Source organism: Sus scrofa, chromosome 9 (assembly GCF_054392235.1).
Source record: "Sus scrofa isolate SSC_HxYL_T2T_F1_AM1 chromosome 9, Sscrofa_HxYL_maternal_Yorkshire_Landrace_v2.0, whole genome shotgun sequence".
NCBI lineage: Eukaryota > Metazoa > Chordata > Mammalia > Artiodactyla > Suidae > Sus > Sus scrofa.
The window spans coordinates 107,169,675-107,190,917 of NC_139391.1; the positions used below are offsets into that span (position 1 = coordinate 107,169,675).

At 35.9% G+C, this 21,243-nt stretch overlaps 1 protein-coding gene across 2 annotated transcripts in view; it reads right to left on the reverse strand.

Annotated features, from left to right (window-relative positions):
- Nucleotides 1-6,711: 6,711 nt before the first annotated feature.
- The window catches only part of RSBN1L (round spermatid basic protein 1 like), a 71,329-nt gene continuing 56,797 nt past the window's right edge, over nucleotides 6,712-21,243 (reverse strand). For both annotated transcript variants that reach the window (XM_084977423.1, XM_021102552.2), the window contains 2 exons: nucleotides 10,627-10,735; nucleotides 6,712-10,544 (listed from right to left, as the gene is read on the reverse strand). In XM_084977423.1, coding sequence (XP_084833549.1) covers nucleotides 9,903-10,544; nucleotides 10,627-10,735 — 751 coding nt within the window. In that variant the 3' untranslated portion in view covers nucleotides 6,712-9,902. The remainder of the gene's footprint in view (nucleotides 10,545-10,626; nucleotides 10,736-21,243) is intronic.

The following is a 21,243-nucleotide window of genomic DNA, read 5'->3' on the forward strand; positions in this document are numbered from 1 at the left end:
TCAGGAACAGCCAGATAGAAGAGATTCATATGGCAGGGTATGGGAGGGGTACAGAGGTTCCATGCTCTCTGAGCACACCACTCTTCTTCTATCTTCTCATGTTCACCAACCTGGAACCTCTCTGAACCCTGTCCTTTTTTTGGATTTTATGGAGACTTGAATATATAAACCATTAGCCACTGGTGATTGAACTCAATATCCAGGTCTTCTCTTCTGAGGAAGTGGGAGGGACTAAAAGTTCCAATTTTGTTTTTCTTTTTTGGTTGCACCAGCAACGTGCACAAGTTTGGGGCCAGGAACTGAACCCACACCACAGAAATGACAATACTGAATCCTTAACCCCCTGAGCCACCAGGGAACTCCCTCTAACACGTTAATCACTTGGTTGGTTCCCCTGACAACCAGCCCAAATCCTTAGGTTACCTAGGAGCTTTCTAAAAGTTTGCTCATTAACATAGATCAGAAGACACCTGGAGTCCTCTCGTGGGGCCTTAGGTTAAGGATCCTGCATTGTTACTGCACAGCAGCTTGGGCCACTTGCTGTAGTGCTGATCTGATCCCTGGCCCAGGAATTTCCACGTGCTGAGGTCACATTTATCACACTTATCATTTGGGAAATTCCAAGGGTGTCCATTTCTGTGCCAGGAACAGGGATGAAGACCAGATACATATTTCTTATAAATTACAGTATCACAGCCTCAATAGTTGGAATACACTTAAAAACATTAAGTAATGAAAGAGAAGTTACGCTTGCAGATGGAAAGAGCAAACTAATAGGCTAATACATAAACAATAAGAATTGCAGGGAAATACGTTCCTAGGTTTTAGTTATAGGACTTCCTTTATAATACAGAGATGTTTATTGATGGTGTTTATAAAAAGAACATACTGCCTTAAGAAATAAACTTAAACTTGAAAGGTTCTTAGTGAAGCTATTAATTCCAGATCAACATGGACAAGTAGCAACTTGATCTGTTTGGGCAAATATTTATCAATAATTCTGAATACAGCAACTTGTGAACAAAATAACTTTTTTTTTTTTTTTTTTGTCTTTTGTTGTTGTTGCTATTTCTTGGGCCGCTCCCGCGGCATATGGAGGTTCCCAGGCTAGGGGTTGAATCAGAGCTGTAGCCACCGGCCTACGCCAGAGCCACAGCAACGCGGGATCCGAACCGCGTCTGCAACCTACACCACAGCTCACGGCAACGCCGGATTGTTAACCCACTGAGCAAGGGCAGGGACCGAACCCGCAACCTCATGGTTCCTAGTCGGATTTGTTAACCACTGCGCCACGACGGGAACTCCCAAAATAACTTTTTATAAGAAAATATGGAGAGTAGGAAATAGATACTCGAAGGATCCATAACTTATTCAACAATATTTCATGAACACAGCGGCCATATGTAGTTGGCACCACCCATCACCACATAAAACATGACCACAAATCCACCAATGGAGAGCTTTCAAGCATTCAGAAAAATAGCTGCATAAAGCTTGAAGAAGTAGAGATCCACCTTTGGGCTATAATTTTAAAGTTTATTAACCTTACTAAATTTCGTCATCTGGTTTTTACTTTTTCACAGCACAGTAATAAGTAATGAGGAAATGATGTTGATTAATGAACATTAGTGATGGCCAAAAAAGGAGAGGAAACCACAGAACCACTTTCATGTAAAGGCAGGCATATTACTATCCACCTACATCATCAAGACAAGTAAGTTACTTCTCTTTATTGAGAGGAAAGTTACTAGTTTTTATTAGCATTATAGTAGATACCAAGTAAGTTTCCTTTAACCTTGACTGATCGTGTTTACACAGTAAACATCCCTCTTCCTCAAAGTATTATTGGTATCCTTATAATTCATGACTTAGTGAAGGAATAATGATGGAAAAACTAAAGCCCAGATAAATGAAATGAAATTAGCCCCTGGTCATCGGCAAATGGGGAAGCTTAACTCCAAATGCTATTTCCATAAATAGGTTTCTTACTGAAGAAGAAAAAAAAAGGGATCAAAAGAAGATACCAGTTATCAAATGCTAGATAAACACTGGGTTAAACTATTTTATGAGACGGAATACACTTCAACATTTTACTCTCATTTTGCTTTCCCTGTATTCAGGTTAGCCAATCATACAATAATCATACTGGTAACCTTATACTACAAAGCAAATTTACTACTGCTATAATCTATACACTACAAACACAAATTTATAATTCACTCACATCAGGAAAAAGCACGATTTTGTGACACGATTTTGAACCGTTAGCCCTGAGCAAAATAGTGAACTAGGAAAAAGTTTGTTTTTGATATCCTGCCTCCATCATACCTCGCTTTTGAACCCTTGATGAAACTTTTTCCTTATCCCAGATGCCTATCCTTTGCCAAAATTGGAGATAGGAATATACAGAAGAGATGTGAGGAAGATGTGAAATGATGAGGGTGACCCAGAACACAGCTCTTCTACTGTTTTTACTGTGTTAATTCCTGGATCAGAAGATAACATGGTATGCCAAGCACTGCACTAGGTAATCTTTTGGCATATTCTGTCTTTAATTTTCAGTACCAATTAACGCAAAAGGTATTACCCTGTATTTTATAGATGAGTAATACAGCATAAGTGAGGAAATTTTTCAGCATTATAAAAGTGTACTATCCCCTTTTAATGACCCATAGCTGTGCTGCTACAAATGCCCTCAGTACATATATCATCTCAATGAAATGGCTTTACAGAAGTTTGTGAAAATGTCCCACTCCCACGCATGCAACAAAATAAAGACAAGGAAAACTATTACATGTTATTATCATGCTTCAACATATCAATAGGGAAAACAACACAAGGTTAATCAGAATACCTCTCTGACAACCAGATAACTGGACTTTATCTTGCCAAATGAGACACTGGAATAACTAAATTCTGCTTTAGACTATGAGGTATTAATATGCTACTTAAATTATATTTGCTATTTTAATCATTTTAGTTAAAATTTATTCCTTATTTGTAATAATTTTCAGTGTATCTCTAGTTGAAGGAAAAAAAGTTACTTTACAAGTATAAATATCTTTACAATACTTACTCTCTCCACATAGTCCATTGGGCCTAAATATCTAATAGTGGGCTTCTTAAATTTTTTCTTTAAGACTGTAGTAAGCACAAAATAGAAAATTGGTCTCTTTGTAGTTCCTGCTGATTTTTCTCCATTTTTCTTCCTGTTGCAATTCTAGGATTACATTATTAATTTAAAAGCCAGAGACCAATTTTAAATTATAGAAGCCTATATAATTTTTTCTCACCCCAATAAAGTTAAGGTTAAACTTTTGTTCTTCAAATATTTGTTGAATACCTAGGGTGTGCCATATATTAGGTATTGTGGATACAAAGGGATAAAGAAAAATTGCAACTTCTAGCCTGAAGTTTAGCTGGAGACTGACATGCACTTAACTAATGTATGTATGTTAAATGATGTGAAGAAAGGATACAATAGAAGTTCCCATTGTGGTTCAGTGGTAATGAAACCGACTGGTATCCATGAGGATGCTGGTTCGACCCCTGGGCCCACTCAGTGTGTTAAGGATCCAGTGTTGCCAAGAGCTGCATTGTAGGCTGCAGACTTGGCTTGGATCTGGCATTGCTGCAGCTCTGATTCAAACCCTAGCCTGGGAACATCCATATGCCACAGATGCCTTAAAAAAAAAAAGGATCTAAGAGACAAGAAATTGACTTTATACTAAGTAAGGAGACAGATGGAGTAGATGAGGTCAATAAAGGATACACAGAAGAGATGATGTTTAACTGGAGTTTTGAAGATAGAAGTAAGATTTCATGTTGTATTCCAGGCAGAGATTTTCCCCAGCAAAGGCAAAGGATTTTAAAAGTACACAAAGGAAATGGCAAGTACTGATAAAGTTGAAAACTGCGCACATCACATGGAAGAGATTGTGATAGATGAGGCTTGGAAGAATGGCCAAGTCATAAAGGCTCTTTGGAGCTATGGGATATTTCTAATGAGAAGAGTAGCAATCATACATGTCTTAGAAAGGTTAATCTGATGGTAACATAATGGAATAGAATGGGGGTAGGGGCAGAGGACTGGAGGCAACCCAGAACATTTTATGCTTTTTTTTTTTTTTCTTTTCTTTTCACAGTCGCGCCTGTGGCATATGGAAGTTCCTGGGCTAGGGATCAAAACAGAGATCTGCAGCTGAGGCCTATGCCACAGCCACAGCAACACCAGATCAGAGCCACATCTGTGACCTACACCACAGTTCATGGCAACGCTGGATCCTTAACCCACTGAGTGAGGCCAGGGATCAAGCTGCATCCTTATGGTGACAATGCCAGGTCCTTAATACCACAACAGGAACTCCATTTTACGCTACTTTAAGAGTCCAAGTGAGATAAACATCTACTGTGACTGTGAACATCTATTATAACAAGAGGAGTAGACAAATATAAACATTTCTAGAGTCATCTCAAGAAAATTTCATGATACATTATACAGTTGATCCCTGAACAATGCAGGGGTTAGGAGGGCTCATGATGTCAAAAATCCACCTGTAACTTTACAATTTGCCCTCCAGCCTTCTATATCTGAGGTTCTGCATTCTCAGATTCAACAAACAACAGACTGTGTACTTCTGCAGTATATACTTGTTGAAAAATATGAAAAATATTGCAGTTCAAACCCATGTTGTTCAAGGGTCAACCGTACACAGAGGAAAAGCTAGAGAAAACAGATTACCATGGGTTAACTGTGTAGAGAGAATGGACCAACAACCAAACTAAGAGGGAATGAACAGCTGATTCTTGGGGTGCAAGGGAGAAGAGAATAATTTCTATTTGATAATATGGATCATTAAAGATTAACTGAGAAACTAAAGCTGACTGAAGTCAGAGGGTCGTGAAGATAATTCAGGGAAAAAGCATAGACCTGAAGGAAAGAATCATAGAGACTAACTTAAATAGTGGTAGACAAGTAAAAGAAGCCATTCAGGAAAACCACAACAGGTCATATTGGGTCTTAAGGAGTAAATGATTGATAACAAATATAGCAAGGATTAAACAGAAGTATTAAGAAATGCTTAATACTTCTGGACTTGGCAATCAAAACTTGACTTTTGAGAAAATCATTTCAGCTGAGTGATTAAATTTTGAGGACTAAAGTGAAATTGTAGTGAGATGAAGTGAAGGCAGACAGATTTCCAAGGACTTTGTCAGGACTGAACAAGAACATAAACAAAAGTCAGACTCAAGAGAACGGTTTTTTTGTTTGCTTGTTTGTTCGTAAAGAAGACAGACTTGAGTTTTTCACATAAAAATCTGACTCAGTTGAGAACAAATTTCAAATGAAGAGAAAACTTGGCAAGGCAGGGATTTAACTGTCTAAATAGCATTTTCAGCACTGTTTATGCAAAATATTTGCAACTGCATTTGCAACCTGCATTGACCTGCCTCTGAGCCTGTAGTCTTCAGTAGTACAAAAGCAGTGAACTTTATAGGAAAGTGTAGATTTAACATTTTAAATACATAAATGCATAAATTCTAAATTTCAAAATGTATAGAAGGATCCACAGTTTTCATATTTTAATAGCGCAGTTTTTGGAAGGTAGTTAATAGTAATAAAGCATACAAGTAGTATTAATTTCTAGTTAATATAATTGTTTCCCACATTTTGTTAGCTCATTCACATTCCCAGATTGGGTCTGAAGTCCTAGAAGAGAACTAATCTAAAATGCAAGATGTTTTCCCCCTCCTTTCCATGCTCTGCCAGAAGAAATATGATACACATCTGTAAACTTAAAAAGTAAAGACATCTCTGCTTTTAGGCTCCTTGTGCCTAACATTCTAAAAAGCTAACATTCCCATGTGCAATATGCAGTGGGTTACAAGAAAAACTGAAAAGAAGAGCCAGGATGGAGAGAAAAGCAAATTATACTTCTCCTGAGTTGTCCTCTTTAATTTTCTTATCTGAGGTATACTGTCAGTGCCAATCATATCAAAGGTAACTCATGAAAATAGCACATTCCAAAACCAGTAAATTTTGCTTACATATCAAAGTAGTTAAACAGAAAAAAGAAAGATTAAGAAAGACCAATGCATTCTACCACACTAAACAATGGCACTTTTGCCCTCCCCTCCTGGGATAGAAACAGTCATCTCTAGAGGAAAGGGAGGTGATTTACCATGCCATCCCAGCACCCATACCTTACTAGTTTAGTGACCTTGTTCAAGGTAATCTTCAATATTCTTCTCTGTTGGCATAAGTCAATTTTTGCTAATTAGTTTTTAAGACGAAAAACAATTTTCAGATTGGAATCACTCTCAAGATCTTATGGTTTCTCCTGAAGCTCGATAAACAAGAACTTTTAAAGATAACGAGATGAAAGTAAAACATCAAATATAAGAAAATAATTACAAGGAGTTCCCATCGTGACTCAGCAGAAATGAATCCGACTAGGAACCAGGAGGTTGCGGGTTCGACCCCTGGCGCTCAATGGGTTAAGGCTCTGGCGTCGCCGTGAGTGAGCTGTGGTGTAGGTCAAAGACTTGGCTCGGATATTGGCTCGGATACCGGATACCGGGTTGCTGTGCTGTAGCTCCGATTCGACCCCTAGCCTGGGAACCTCCATATGCAGCGGTGCAGCCCTCAAAAGACAAAAAGACAAAAAAAAAAAAAAGAAAGAAAAGAATTACAAAACAAAGGTTAAAAGGTTATGGTTATCAATTTTAGCATTTATTGAAAGGTGGAAGACAAGGAAAGTTTCTCTCAAATCTCAAATATAACTCTTGCACTTTTGCTAAATGCAAAATGAACTGAGCTATTTCTTTACATGACAGTAAAATTATCAAAAAAAGAAATGAATCCAAATTTACCAAAACATTGCTAATCTATTATTTACAAAGATGATTTTACCTGCCATAAGTATTTGGGGAAAACCTCTTTTACACTCAGAAATACTAATGAAACACCTTGAATACTTAAACACCCCCTCCCCACCCCCGCAAAGTTACAGAATGGATTACAAGTGAATATATGTGGAATCAAACAGTATTTTCAATAATCTTACACTTAAACACACACACACACACACACACACACACACACACACACACACAAAGTGTTGTGCTAGATCAACCTAATCTTTATTTAAGGTCAATAGCTGTAGCGACAAAGAAGATAATCAATATGGCTTTAGTAAAGTTTTCAACTAAATATCACAAATGCTTAACTCTTTTGATAGCTAAACAGCTAACCTGAGTATGGAATATACATTACTTAGTAAAAGCTTATGAACAAAAATAATTAAAAAGGAAAAAAACCACTTTAGCAGACACCACTGAGGTACCTTAGTTTTTTCTCCATAAAGGTCTGTATAGCAATTTAATAATGTACATAATGACTGATTATTCTTTATAGTATGAGATCATATAGAAACTATATCTTAAGTGCTTTATTATTCTGGTCCAAGAAATTGAAAATAACAGCAAAAAAATTGTGTTCAGATAAAGAACCGGAATGTACTAATGAGAAAACCATTAATATAATGCAGTATTGAAATAAAAATTATTTGTATGTAACAAAGGTAGCCAGCAAGTTCTCAGAACACATCTGAGAATTTTAAAATTATAACCCGTAAGACTGGAACATAAGCATTATTCAAGGTGATAAGGCTGTGATCTTGAAAAATGAGCCCACTTACTTATATTTCACCTTCATAGAGATGTAAGCATTTTACAAAACAATTAAATTTTCGAAATCTGGAGAAGTTTGACTATAGGTTATATAGGAACTACTCCTAAAAGCAACCACTCTGATTGTTTTACATATGTCTTTAAGTTAACAGTTTAAGGCTCATATATCTTGAGAGAAACCCAAAAAACATTTTATTATGATATGGTCTCATATATGTATGTGTATGACCCTGGAAGATTGGAACTAAAACAAATCTTGTTAAATATGTCACCTTTCACTTAGAAAAACTTAAACATTTTAACGATATCCCCATCTAATTTTCAATACTGGTTTGTATATAAACTTTTGCCTCCCAAAAAGGTAGGTGCAAATACATAAATTTAGCTTAAAATAGAAGCTTAACGTACTGAGGAACAGGATGAGAAAGCAACATGTAAAACAAAATCTCTATTTACATTTTCATGATTTACACATTTCTTATCCCATAATTTTTATGTTGCAAATACACTGATTTCCTACAAACCTCTGAGATTTCTTACAATATTTGCCTACCCTTTTTAAATTGGAGGCCAGAAATGACATCATTGTTGCAGTTTATTTTTTCTAGTGAAATGCCTTTAAGTGGCTTCTCCTTAATCACAGAGATAAGAAGTTTTATGGGTACCACAAATGAGGCCAGAGCAGAAACCAATGCAATAGGAATAGCAACACTAGCTGAAAAGGCAGCACAAACAACCGCAAGTGAAAGACATCAACCAAAGTATGAGCTCAGAAAAATACCAAATACAAGTAAAACAGATTTGCCAAAAAAGATTTCCTAACATTGAACCACACCTTATTTGACTTTTAATTACAGTAGTGAAAGCAATCTAAACAGCACTGAAGCCCATTATTGAAAAAAATTTGTTTTTTATAATCATCTTTAGGGAGGCATTGGCAATCTTGTTTCCTATCCCAATTTTACTTCCTAGAGTTTCTTTTGAAGAAAAAAAAAAGTACTCTGAATTGTTTATCTTGCTAGGGTAGGGAGAGGGATGCTGAGGAAGATGAGATTAATAATCATATTTTGTTATCTCAGTGTACATGGAAGTAGAGTCAATGCTTTTAATATTTTCTATTTGCCATATTTTCTTCCTGTTCTCCAATAAAAGTGATAGAGGATTTTAATTGCTTACAATTAAACTTTCTATAAAATTTTTTCTTACATTCTATTAAGTATGGGTGCTTATTAGTAAATATTCTCAACTTTTTATTTCATACACTAAAAAGAAAATTCATGATAGGGCTATGTAGTCTGGCCACAAGTTAGAAGAGTTAGGTATCACTAACAGACCTTGTTTTTCCCAACTTATAACATTGTTTCTATTACCTAAATTGCTTTCTTCATGTTGAATACAAATGTTTTTAAAAGTATTCAAGGGAGTAATAAGACTAGAAAGTTTCACATATTTTTCTTATTCAGCAAATTAAGAAGTTATGCAAAATATGATATACATACATATTCCCATACATACACACACATAAATATGCTTTCATAACTGAATCTTGGCTTTAAAAATGCTTGCACAGTGTGGGGAATTTAAATACTCACTAGATTTGAATCACACGTTTCAACTCCACTAGCACTCTAAATGGATATACCAGCAGAAACATAATAGATGATGATAATAAATGATTTAAATGAATTGTCTGGGTTTTTTTTTTTTTTTTTTTTTTTTTTGCAGACTCAACAGAAAACATATTTATAATGAACCTTTATTAAGTGGCTCACATTTCAGTATAAATCACACTAAAAAGATTTTTAAAAAGCTATTTACACTACAGTGGTGACATATTTAAAATAAAAAAAAAATTGGTATAAATAAGCTCTATGGAAAAGCCTTAAACTGTCAAAAAAGAATTCTGGCTCATATTACAAAAAGAAGAAAAAAAAATATATGTTAATGTCAGCTCTATTCTAAAACCTACAACTCTAACGCAAATGATTTCTTTAAAGACTCCTTTTGTTTAAACCTGCAATGTTTACAGTGCATCTGGCCCTAAGTGCTTTGATACTTCACAGTTATGGACAGGCACTGAGGAATGTTACAAAGCTACATAAACTATAATTTGTAACAGACTCGGGAGCAAGTCCTTGGCTTGCTTTCAGAATTCATGAATCTTTATTACATTAAGTTTAAGAAAAAAAATTTTAATGGTATGTACAAATTTAGCACAAAATGTCATCATCTTTTCTATCTTGATTCGAATGTGTTGAACTATGTTGCCTTGTATCAACTAGACTTATGAGATTTCTAGGACACAATTCTCCCTTTAAATCTTTGTTGCTGCTGTCAAATTTAGAGTCCACATTGATCTTAAGTTCTGTAAACTGAATATGATCCAATTTTGCTTTAACATTCTTGCCATCCATACTATTTGGTGCTCCAGTCTTTTCAGGAATATAAACATTCACAGGTTCTTCCTTGATTCTTACAGAGGCAACAGATTCATGTTTAATCTGCTGTAACTCATATTTAGAATGAAGTTTGTCTGGAAAAATAGAATCCAAGGAGGTTTTGCTTACAGCACAAATCACATTGTCAGCATGAGGTCCAAGAATTGATGACTTGGAATCCGGCAATGTGTCTGTTTCATGCATGACTGTATTTTGAGCAGTGTCCTCCTCTGAGTGATATAACTTAAGCCGAACGTGCCATGCTAAACTGCATACAGCTGAAACTGTCTTGAACTGATGAACAACATTCCTTGGAATAAAATAAATGTCATTATCATACAGCTGAATCCTGGCATAGCGAATACCTTCCCTCCTCAGTTGATTAAGTTTTGCATCATCAACCCACTGGACACACTAAAAAACAAAAGCAAGGAATACCAATAAGTTTTTTCCATGATAAAAATTAACCTGATGATAATAACAGTTTAAAATATACCTGAGACAATGGAGGTTCATGTAAATCTAACTGCATTCGTTGAACTACTTCTAAGAAATCTTCAGCATGAAAACAAATCACATCTTTGGTTATTCGGGGTTGATCAGGCCTAAAAAAGAATATGAGATAATGAAGAATCTGCCACTAATGTTTCACTCCACCAATTAAATTCAAAGCAAAAAATAGTCTATGGTCAAAACCAAAATACTGTAATTAAAGATCACGTCATGGAGTTCCATCGTGGCGCAGTGGTTACCGAATCCGACTAGGAACCATGAGGTTGCGGGTTCGGTCCCTGCCCTTGCTCAGTGGGTTAACGATCCAGCGTTGCCGTGAGCTGTGGTGTAGGTCGCAGACGCGGCTCGGATCCTCCGTTGCTGTGCCTCTGGCGTAGGCCAGTGGCTGCAGCTCTGATTCGATCCCTAGCCTGGGAACCTCCATATGCCGCGGGAGTGGCCCAAAGAAATAGCAAAAATAAATAAATAAATAAATAAATAAATAAAGATGACGTCACATCTTTAAACAAAGGAGTAACGGCATGAGTTTCAACCTAAACATTGCTATGAGGTTTGCTATCATGAACATGAGACTTGCTACTCTTCAAACCTTTGTAAAGGAACAGAAATTCCCCTGAAATTAAGCTCTCACGCATTTATGCAACTGGACAAATTCTTCTGAACACTGAGCTCAGAGATGGGACTTTAAATGCAACCTGATTTTCCTGAAGGACTTAGACTCTTTTCTTCAAAGAAGCTATGTCCCAGAATTTCAAAGAACTGGATTGACTTTGTGGGGAAAAAAAAAAAAAAACATAAGTAAAGATGGGAGTTACCTACTGGGGAAAAAAGAGAAAACAAAAACAACTTACGGATAAAAACAATTTATCTCATTTCACTGTTTTTACTTAATACATTTTCTTTTGGTAAAAGAGAGCAGAAACTATATTCATTGGTCAAGGAATGGAGAAGGGAGAGATCGTGCTCTCAAAACAACTCTCTGAAGGGAGGGAAGTGAGAGAATTTTAAGAGGTAGGAAGCAGACATGCCTTCAGGGCTCTAGGAAAGGTGTGGGGATTTCCAGGAGCAGCAGCCTCACCTCATTTTATTACAGTGATGTGTAACATATTTTGAAAAATTAAAATGATGAGTTAATTATACAAATCAAAAAACTGTTTCAGCTTAAAATTAAGGTCAATACTTCGATAAATCAAGTTCTAAATTAAAAATACTACATAAAAATTATAGGTAAATATGGAGGGAAGGGAATACTTTCTTTAAATAAAGATGCAATGATACCAAAATCCCTAAATAACTCTTAAAATTTAAGAGACATTCATTAGAAAAGTATTTATATATAGTATCATGTCATCTGCATACAGTGACAATTTTACCTCTTCTCTTCCAATTTGGATACTCTTTACTTCTTTTGTTTGTCTGATTGCTATGGCTAGGACTTCCAATACTATGTTGAATAACAGTGGTGGGAATGGGCATCCTTGTCTTGTTCCAGATTTCAGCAGGAAGGCTTTCAGCTTTTCTCCATTGAGTATTATACTGGCTGTGGCTTTGTCATAAATGGTTTTTATTATGTTAAGGTATGTTCCCTCCATTCCCACTTTGGTAAGAGTTTTTATCATGAATCGATGCTAGACTTTGTTAAATGCTTTTTCTGCATCTATTGAGATGATCATATGATTTTTGACTTTCCTTTGTTAATGTGGTGTATGACGTTGATTAATTTGCTTATGTTGAACCATCCTTGTGAACCTGCAATGAATCCTACTTGGTCGTGGTATATGATCTTTTTTATATATTATTGGAATGGGCTGGCTAAAATTTTGTTGAGAATTTTTGTGTCAAATTTCATTAAAGATATTGGCCTATAATTTTCTTTTTTGGTAGTATCTTTGGTTTTGGTATTAGGGTGATGGTGGATACTATATACAGAATATTATATATAGAAAATTAAGAACTCCACACAAGGACTCCACACAAAAACTACTGCAGTTCCTGTCATGGTGCAGCAGAAACGAATCCAACTAGGAACCATGAGGTTGTGGGTTCGATCCCTGGCCTTGCTCAATGCGTTAAAGATCTGGTGTGGCTGTGGCGTAGGCCAGCAGCTACAGCTCTGATTAGACCCATGGCCTGGGAACCTCCATGTGCTGTGGGTGCGGCCCTAAAAAAGGACAAAAAAAAAAAGAAAAACTACTCATCTGATCAATGAATTCAGCAAAGTAACAGGATACAAGATTAATATTCAGAAACTGGTTGCATTTCTGTATACTAACAATGAAATATTAGAAAAGGAATATAAAAATACAATACCCCCCAAAATTAAATACCTAGGAATAAACCTAAGGAGGTAAAGACATATGCTGAGAACTATAAAACATTAATCAAGGAAATTAAAGCACATCCAAAGAAATGGAAACATATTCCATGCTCTTAGGCTGGAAAAATTAATATCGTAAAAATGGCCATACTACCCAGAGCAATCTATCAATTCAATCTATAGATTCATTGAATCGATAGATTTGCAATCTCTATCAAATACCCATGACATTTTTCACAGAACTACAACAAAAAATCCAAAAATTTTTATGGAACCACAAAAGACCCAGAATTGCCAAAGCAATCCTGAGGAACAAAAACCAAACAGGAGGCATAACTTTCCCAGACTTTAGGGTATATTACAAAGCCACAGTAATCAAGACAGTGTGGTACTGGTACCAAAACAAACATACAGACCAATGGAACAGAATAACAAATGCAGAAATAAACCCAGACACCTATGGTCAATTAATCTTCGACAAATGAGGCAAGAATATAAAATGGGAAAAAGGCAGTCTTTTCAGGAAGTGGTGCTGGGAAAACTGGACTGCTGCATGTAAATCAGTGAAACTGGAACACACCCTCACGCCATGCACAAAAATAAACTCAAAATGGCTTAAAGACTTAAACATAAGACAAGACACCATCAAACTTCTAGAAGAGAATACAGGCAAAACATTCTCTGATAGCAGCCTTATGAATGTTTTCTTAGTTCAGTCTCCCAAGGCAACAGAAATAAAGCAAAAATAAACCAATAGGAAGGACCTAATCAAACTGACAAGTTTTAGCACAGCAAAAGAAACCATAAAAAAACAAAAAGACAACCTATAGAATGGGAGAAAATAGTTTCAAACAATGCTACTAACAAGGGCTTAATCTCTAAAATATATATACAAACAACTTATACAACTCAACAGCAAAAAGCCAACAACCCAATTGAAAAATGGGCAAAAGACCTGAAGAGACACTTCTCCAACGAAGATATACAGATGGCCAACAAGCACATGAAAAAATGTTCAACATCACTGATTATTAGAGAAATGCAAATCAAAACCACTATGAGGTACCTACCACCTCACACCTGTTAGAATGGCCATCATTAGTAAGTCCACAAATAACAAATGCTGGAGAAGGTGTGGAGAAAAGGGAACCCTCCTACACCGTTGGTGGGAATTAAATTGGTACAACCACTATGGATAACAGTACGGAGGTACCTCAGAAAACTAAATATAGAACTACCATATGACTCAGCAATCCCACTCTTGGGCATACACCTGGACAAAACATTCCTACACACACTCACCCGTTTATTCACTGCAGCACTATTCACAAGACATGCAAGCAACCTAAATGTCCACTGACAGATGAATGGATTAAGAAGATGTGGTACATATACACAATGGAATACTACTCAGCCATAAAAAGAACAAAATAATACCATCTGCAGCAACACAGACAGAACTAGAGACTCTCATATTAAGTGAACTCAATGACAAATACCATATGATATCATTTTTATCTGGACTCTAATACATGGCACAAAGGAACCTTTACACATTAAAAAAACCCATGGACTTGGAGAAAAGACTTATGGTTGGCAAGGGGTGGGAGGGTGGGATGGACTGGGAATCTGGGGTTAACAGATGCAAACTATTACATTTGGAATGCATAAGCAATGAGATCCTGCTGTATAGCACCGGGAACTGTATCTAGTCACTTGTGATGGAGCATGATCAAAGATAATGTAAGAAAAAGAATGTGTGTGCATGCATGTGTGTGTGTGTGTGTGAGACTGGGTCACTTTACTGTACAGTAGAAAATTGACAGAACACTGTAAACCAACTATAAAGGAAAAAATAAAAATCACTAAAAAAAAAAAGAAAAGCCCTTATAAAATAACCACACCATTTGCTGAGCTTAATAGTGTCTTTAAATATAATTCTAAAAATTCCCAAATTCTTCAATTAATTAAGAATATAATATGAAGTTTCCACTGTGGCTCAGCAGTAATAAACCTGATTAGCTTCCATAACGACATGGTCAATTCCTGGCCTCACTCAGTGGATTAAGGATCTAGCACTGATGTGAGTTGTGTAGGTTGCAGACCCATCTCAGATCCTGCGTTGCTGTGGCTGTGGCACAGGATAGCCCAGACCCCTAGTCTGGGAACTTCCATATGCCATGGGTACAGCCCCAAAGAAAAAGACAACAATAACAAAAAAGAATACATAAATATATGTTTATAAAATATCCTTAAAAATGAATATTTTGGGTCTTTTTTTCTTAGGGCTGCACCTGCAGCATACGGAAATTCCCAGTGGTCAAACTGGAGCTGCAGCAGCCGGCCTTTACCACAGCCACAGCAATGCTAGATCTGAGCCACGTCTGCAACCTACACCTCAGCTCATAGCAACACCAGATCCTTAAACCAATGGAGCGAGGCCAAGGATTGAACCTGCATTCTCATCAATACTACTCAGGTTCATTTTCACTGAGCCACAATGTAAACTCCACAAAAATGAATTCTGGAATAAAATTCCAAGCAATATAAATAATAAAAAAATCACACCAAGGCAAATTATAACTAAATTTTTATTTTTATATTTTTGTCTATTTTTTAAGGATGCATCCACCACATATGGAGGTTCCCAGAATAGGAGCCTTAAGCTGCTGGCCTACACCACAGCCACAGCAATGCCAAATCCTTAATGCACTGAGGAAGGCCAGGGATTGAACCCACATCCTCATGGATAGTAGTTGGATTCATTACTGCTGAGCCATGACAGGAACTTCCACATTTTAAAAAACTAGTGATAAAGACAAAATCTAAAACTCAGACATTACATTGATATATTAGGCAAAGAGGACAAGAATGACTGCAGGCTTCTCATCAGACACAATGCAAGCCAGAAGAGAGAAAACTACCTTTAAAGTACTGAAAGACAAATTCAATCTAGAATTTTATATCCTCCAAAATCTCCTTAAAAGATGTAAAACAAAAATATTTTCACACAAGCAAGAGCTGAGATATCTGTCATCAGAAGAGCAGCACAACAAAGAATATTAAAGAACTTCTTTAAGAAAGGAAAATGATACTATGATGAAAGGGTAGATCTATTTAAAGGGAAAAACAATGTAAGTAATAGTAAATATGAAGACACTTTATTCTCATTTAAAAACTCTTTTTAGAAATAATTCCTGAACACCAAAGTAAGCAACATACTGGGGGGAGGGGGGTTATAGCATACAAAAGGTAAAATGTATGACAATAATTACTGCAAAGGCCATAAATGGGGGGGGTGGGGGGAGATGGCAGTATACTATTGCACATTCTTATACATTACATAGACTATGATAACTTTAGAGCAGCCACTAGTAAACAAATAGTTTAAGCAATAAAAAACTAAAAAAAAAAAAAAGGGTAAGAAAGAAACATAGGAAAAAGGAATGAAAACAGAGACAAATGGGGAAAAGATATTAAATTTAAATCTAAACTGAATGATAGTTAAATCACATGTAAATGGTCTAAATACTCCAAGTAAAAGATAGAAGGAACCCCCCCCGCCCCAGGAGAAGTTTTTAATCTCAGGAACAGAAAAAGAATTATGAAATTACAGGATTTTTATGTTTAATTTTATACAGTGCCAAACTTTACTACAGTGCCCAGGGCAGTGTATAAACCTTGTGCTTAATCTACATTTTTAATTAGCTTTTGGTTTTGGTTTTTTTTTGGAAGCAATTTTAGGGGTGTATAGTGTTATCTCGTGATTTTAATTTTCATTTTCCTTATGACACAATTATACTGAACTACTTTTAATGTGCTTATTGGCTATTTGCCTACCTTATAAAATATATGTTCAAATCTTCTGCCCAGTTTTAACTGGGTTGTTCCTTATTTTTAAATTGTAAGAGTTCTTTATATATTTGGATACAAGTTATATACACACACCTCAAATATTTTCTCCCAGTCTGTAATCTGCCTTTTCATTATCTTAATGATATCATTTTTCTTTATGGTTCATGAAATCTTTGTCTAATGCAAAACATTCTTTGATGTTTTATGTGGAAGTGTAATTTTTTTTTTTTTTTTTTTTTTGCTTTTTAGGGCCACACGCACGGCATATCCAAGTTCCCAAGCTAGGGGTCAAATTGGAGCTACAGCTGCTGGCCTACACCACAGCAACATGGGATCCCCAACCCACTGGGGGGGCAGGGATAGAACCCACATCCTCATGATACTAGTGGGATTCGTTTCCGCTGAACAACAACAGGAACTCCTGGAAGTATTATAATTTTAATGATTACATTTAGTTCTTTATTACATTCCAATTTTTTTGTATGGTGTAAGATACAAGTCCAGGTTTATTTGTTTTTAATTTTTGGTTTTACATATGGATAGTCTGTTATTACAGCACCATTTCTTGAAAAGACTACTTTCTCCACTGAATTACCTTGGTACGTTCACTAAAAATTAACAACAGGTTTATTTCTAGACACTATTCTATTCCATTGCTCTTTATGTCTATCTCTACACTAATACTACCCTCTCTTATTACTGTAGCTTCACAGTAAGAAAGCTTAAAAATGATAGGTAGGCAGAACAATCCTCCAACATTGTTCTGCTTTTCCTCTAAGGCTCTTTTGCCTACATCAGGTTCTTTGTATTTCTAAAAGAAAATCTAGTGGGATTCTGATTGGGACTGGGCTGATTTATAGATCATTTGGGAAAAAACTGACATAGCAATAATCCATACTTTTAATCCATAAACGAGAATATTTCTAACATTTCTGTAAGTCTTACTTAATTTTTTTCATTGGTGTTCTATAGTTTTTAGTTTGAGTCATTTATTTAAAAATTACCTCCCAAGTATTTCATAATTTTTATGCTATTCCTTTTCATTTTCAAAATGTTTCAAAATGTTCACTGCTAATATGCTGACTTTTCAATACTTTACAATCGTATGACTTAGACAAATTCTGGTGCTTCTTTTGTAGACACAGAATTCCCTCTGTATACGATTATTCTGTCTTACCCTAAGACCTTATAATTCCATTTCTGTGTATTTACTGAAACAAAATGAAATCATATATGCACACAAAGGCTTCTAAGGGAATGTTCATAACAGCTTTATTCATAAAAACCTCAAACTGGAAACAACTCAAATGTCTTTCATCAGGTGAATGAATAAATCACCTGATCTTCCATACAATGACATACCACTCAATAACAAGAAGGAATGGACTACTAATCCATGTAGCAACATAGCTGAATTTCAAAAAACATGCTGACTGAGAGAAAGACGTCTGGCAACAAATGATTCTATTTATATGAGATCCTAGACGAGGCAATACTAACCTGTAAAGATGGAAAATAAATGTCTGGAGCTGGGGTAACAAGGGGGGAAATTAACAGTCAAGGTACATGAGGGAAACAAAATGTTCTCTATTTTAGTTGTAGTAGAGGTAACATTGCTGTATACATTTGTCAAAACACATCATACTGTATAGTTAAAACAAGCATGTGTATTACTGCACATAAATTATACTTCAACAGTTGAATTTTTTTGGCCACACCCACAGCATGTAGAAGTTCCCAGGCCGGGGATCAAATCCACACCGCAGTTGCAACCTGCACCACAGGTATAGGAATACCAGATCCTTAACCCACTGTGTGTGTCACATGGAAACTTCACAATAGTTGATTTTAAAAAAGTTGGACTTCAAGAAGCAACTTCAAATATATAAACCCAGGAGTTCCTGTTGTGGCAGAGCGGAAGTGAATCCAGCTAGAAACCATGAGGTTGCAGGTTTGATCCCTGGCCTCGCTCAGTGGGTCAAGGATCCGGAATTGCCATGAGATAAAGTATAGGTCACAGATGTGGCTTGGATCTGGCATTGCTGTGGCTGTGGCGTAGGCCAGTGGCTACAGCTCCGATTCAACCCCTAGCCTGAGAACCTCCATATGCCATGGGTGCGGCCCTAAAAAAAGACAAAAACAAAACAAAACAAAAAAACAAAAACAACAACAACAAAATATATATATATATATATATATATATGTGACTCTTACCTTCCTAATACTAAAAAGTGGTATAACTTGATCAATACTTGACAAGCTGAGATAGCTTAAGATTTCTTTGCAGTCTAGGAGTTCCCATCGTGGCACAGCATAAACGAATCAGACTAGGAACCATAAGGTTTGGGGTTCGATCCCTGGCCTCGCTCAGTGGGTTAAGGATCGTGCATTGCCGTGAGCTGTGGTGTAGGTCTCAGACACTGCTCGGATCCTGCTTTGCTATGGCTGTGGTGTAGGCTGGCAGCTATAGCTCTGATTTGACCCCTAGCCTGGGAACCTCCATATGCTGTGGGTGTGGCCCTAAAAAGCAAAATAAATAAATAAATACATAAATAAAATTACAATTAAAAAAAAGACTTTTGTAGTCTAAATTAATCCCAGTCTTTTATTTCAAATTGGTGTTAAGCTTGGCTCAAGGATAAAGTCAAGAATCTAATAGTTAACCTCTAACATTTCCTTGAGAAAAAGAGTAGAAGGCAAACACTGAGACAAGAACACTAAGAGAAAGCACCAATTTCCTTAGTATAGTAACAGTAAGGAATAATAATAAAACAATCAGAAACTATGTTTGCATCAGAGCCATGAAACCCTTGTAGAGCATTAACCAAATTATTTTCTTACCATCTTTAATGCTAAGAGATGAAAGGCACATTGGTGTATTTTATAACAGCGAGAAAAGTCATAGCAAGAAATAGCTCATTCCAAATCTGTCTCAAGTATAATTCTAAATCTGGCCACCTAACAAACACATCAGTAGTTTGACAACAGTCCTTTTGACTGTGAAATTGCTAGCTTCAAGTGTTTTTTACTCAATAAATATTTATTGGTAACCAGATGGGCCTCTGAAGGTCAGGACACAATCTCCACGCAAAGTGGAGGAGAAAGCATACACCAACAATTTTCTTTCTTTTTTTTTTTTTTTTTTGGCTTTTTAGGGCCACACCGTAAATGGAAGTGGCATATGGAAGCTCTCAGGCTAGGAGTCGAATTGGAGCTACAGCTGCCGGTCTATGCCACAGCCACAGCAACACAGGATCCAGGCTAGGTCTGCAACCTATACCACAGCTCGCAGCAACAATGGATCCTTAACTCACTGAGCAAGGCCAGGGATCAAACCTGCATCATCATGAATGAGGATCCTAGTTGGGCTTGTTATCGCTGAGCCAATAATAGGAACTCTCCAACAATAATTTAAAGGAGCTTACAAGAGATTTAAACAAAGTTAAGCCCATGAAACAGATATTCATCTATGAAAGAAAATTTAAGTATGTGGTCAACTTTACTGAATACTATCTATAAATCAGATTTTACCCTAAGTACGTTTTGATGCTGCTCTCAAATCCTTTACACCAAATATTCAAGAAAAATCTCAATTTGAAACAGGTTTGTTGTAATGATTTCCAGAGATAAATCTGCTTTTACTCTTTAACAAAATTAGTATTTTAAACAAACTATAGGAAGAGTATAGAAACTACATGAGAACAACCACAGATATCTGACAATTAACATTTAACTTGGACATAATTATAAACTATTATTATTGAATTATAAACTATTAATGTCATTTTCCCTAGGACTTCTTAGGGTTAGTTCAGTACTAGCTTCTCTGTATATTGGAAACTGATAAAGTTTCATTTATATTTAAGAAAGAAGGTCATTTTACACTGGCTTCCTCATTAAGTATTAATTTCAAAAACATTACTATAAATTTTCCTTCTGAATAAAAGGCCAGTCTTGTAGAAAATAAAATTTCCTCATGTAGAAAATATTGGCTGTATTTTTCATAACATCTTAGAAAACTATGCAATAATACTGACATTTTTCATTTTCAGAATTAAAAGTTTATTTTTACTTAAAAAAATTTCTTGCACATTTAGTACTAATTCAACTACTTTAATAAGCAAAATAGGATATTCCAACTTAAATTTCAGACCCAAACAATACTCAATTTGAAAATAAAACTTAACTGAGCAAAGTTATCTTACAGTATAAATACAGCTTTGCTCTATGGGCTTTATCAATTTAATAAATGGAAAATATCTTAATATATGGAATGACCACCTTAAGTATATTAAAGAAAACTACTACTATTATATCACAGCAAAAAAAAAAAAAAAAAAAAAAAAACACAACTGTGGATTTTCTGTCGTGGCTCAGAGGAAAGGAATCTGACTAGTATCCATGAGGACACAGGTTCGATCCCTGGCC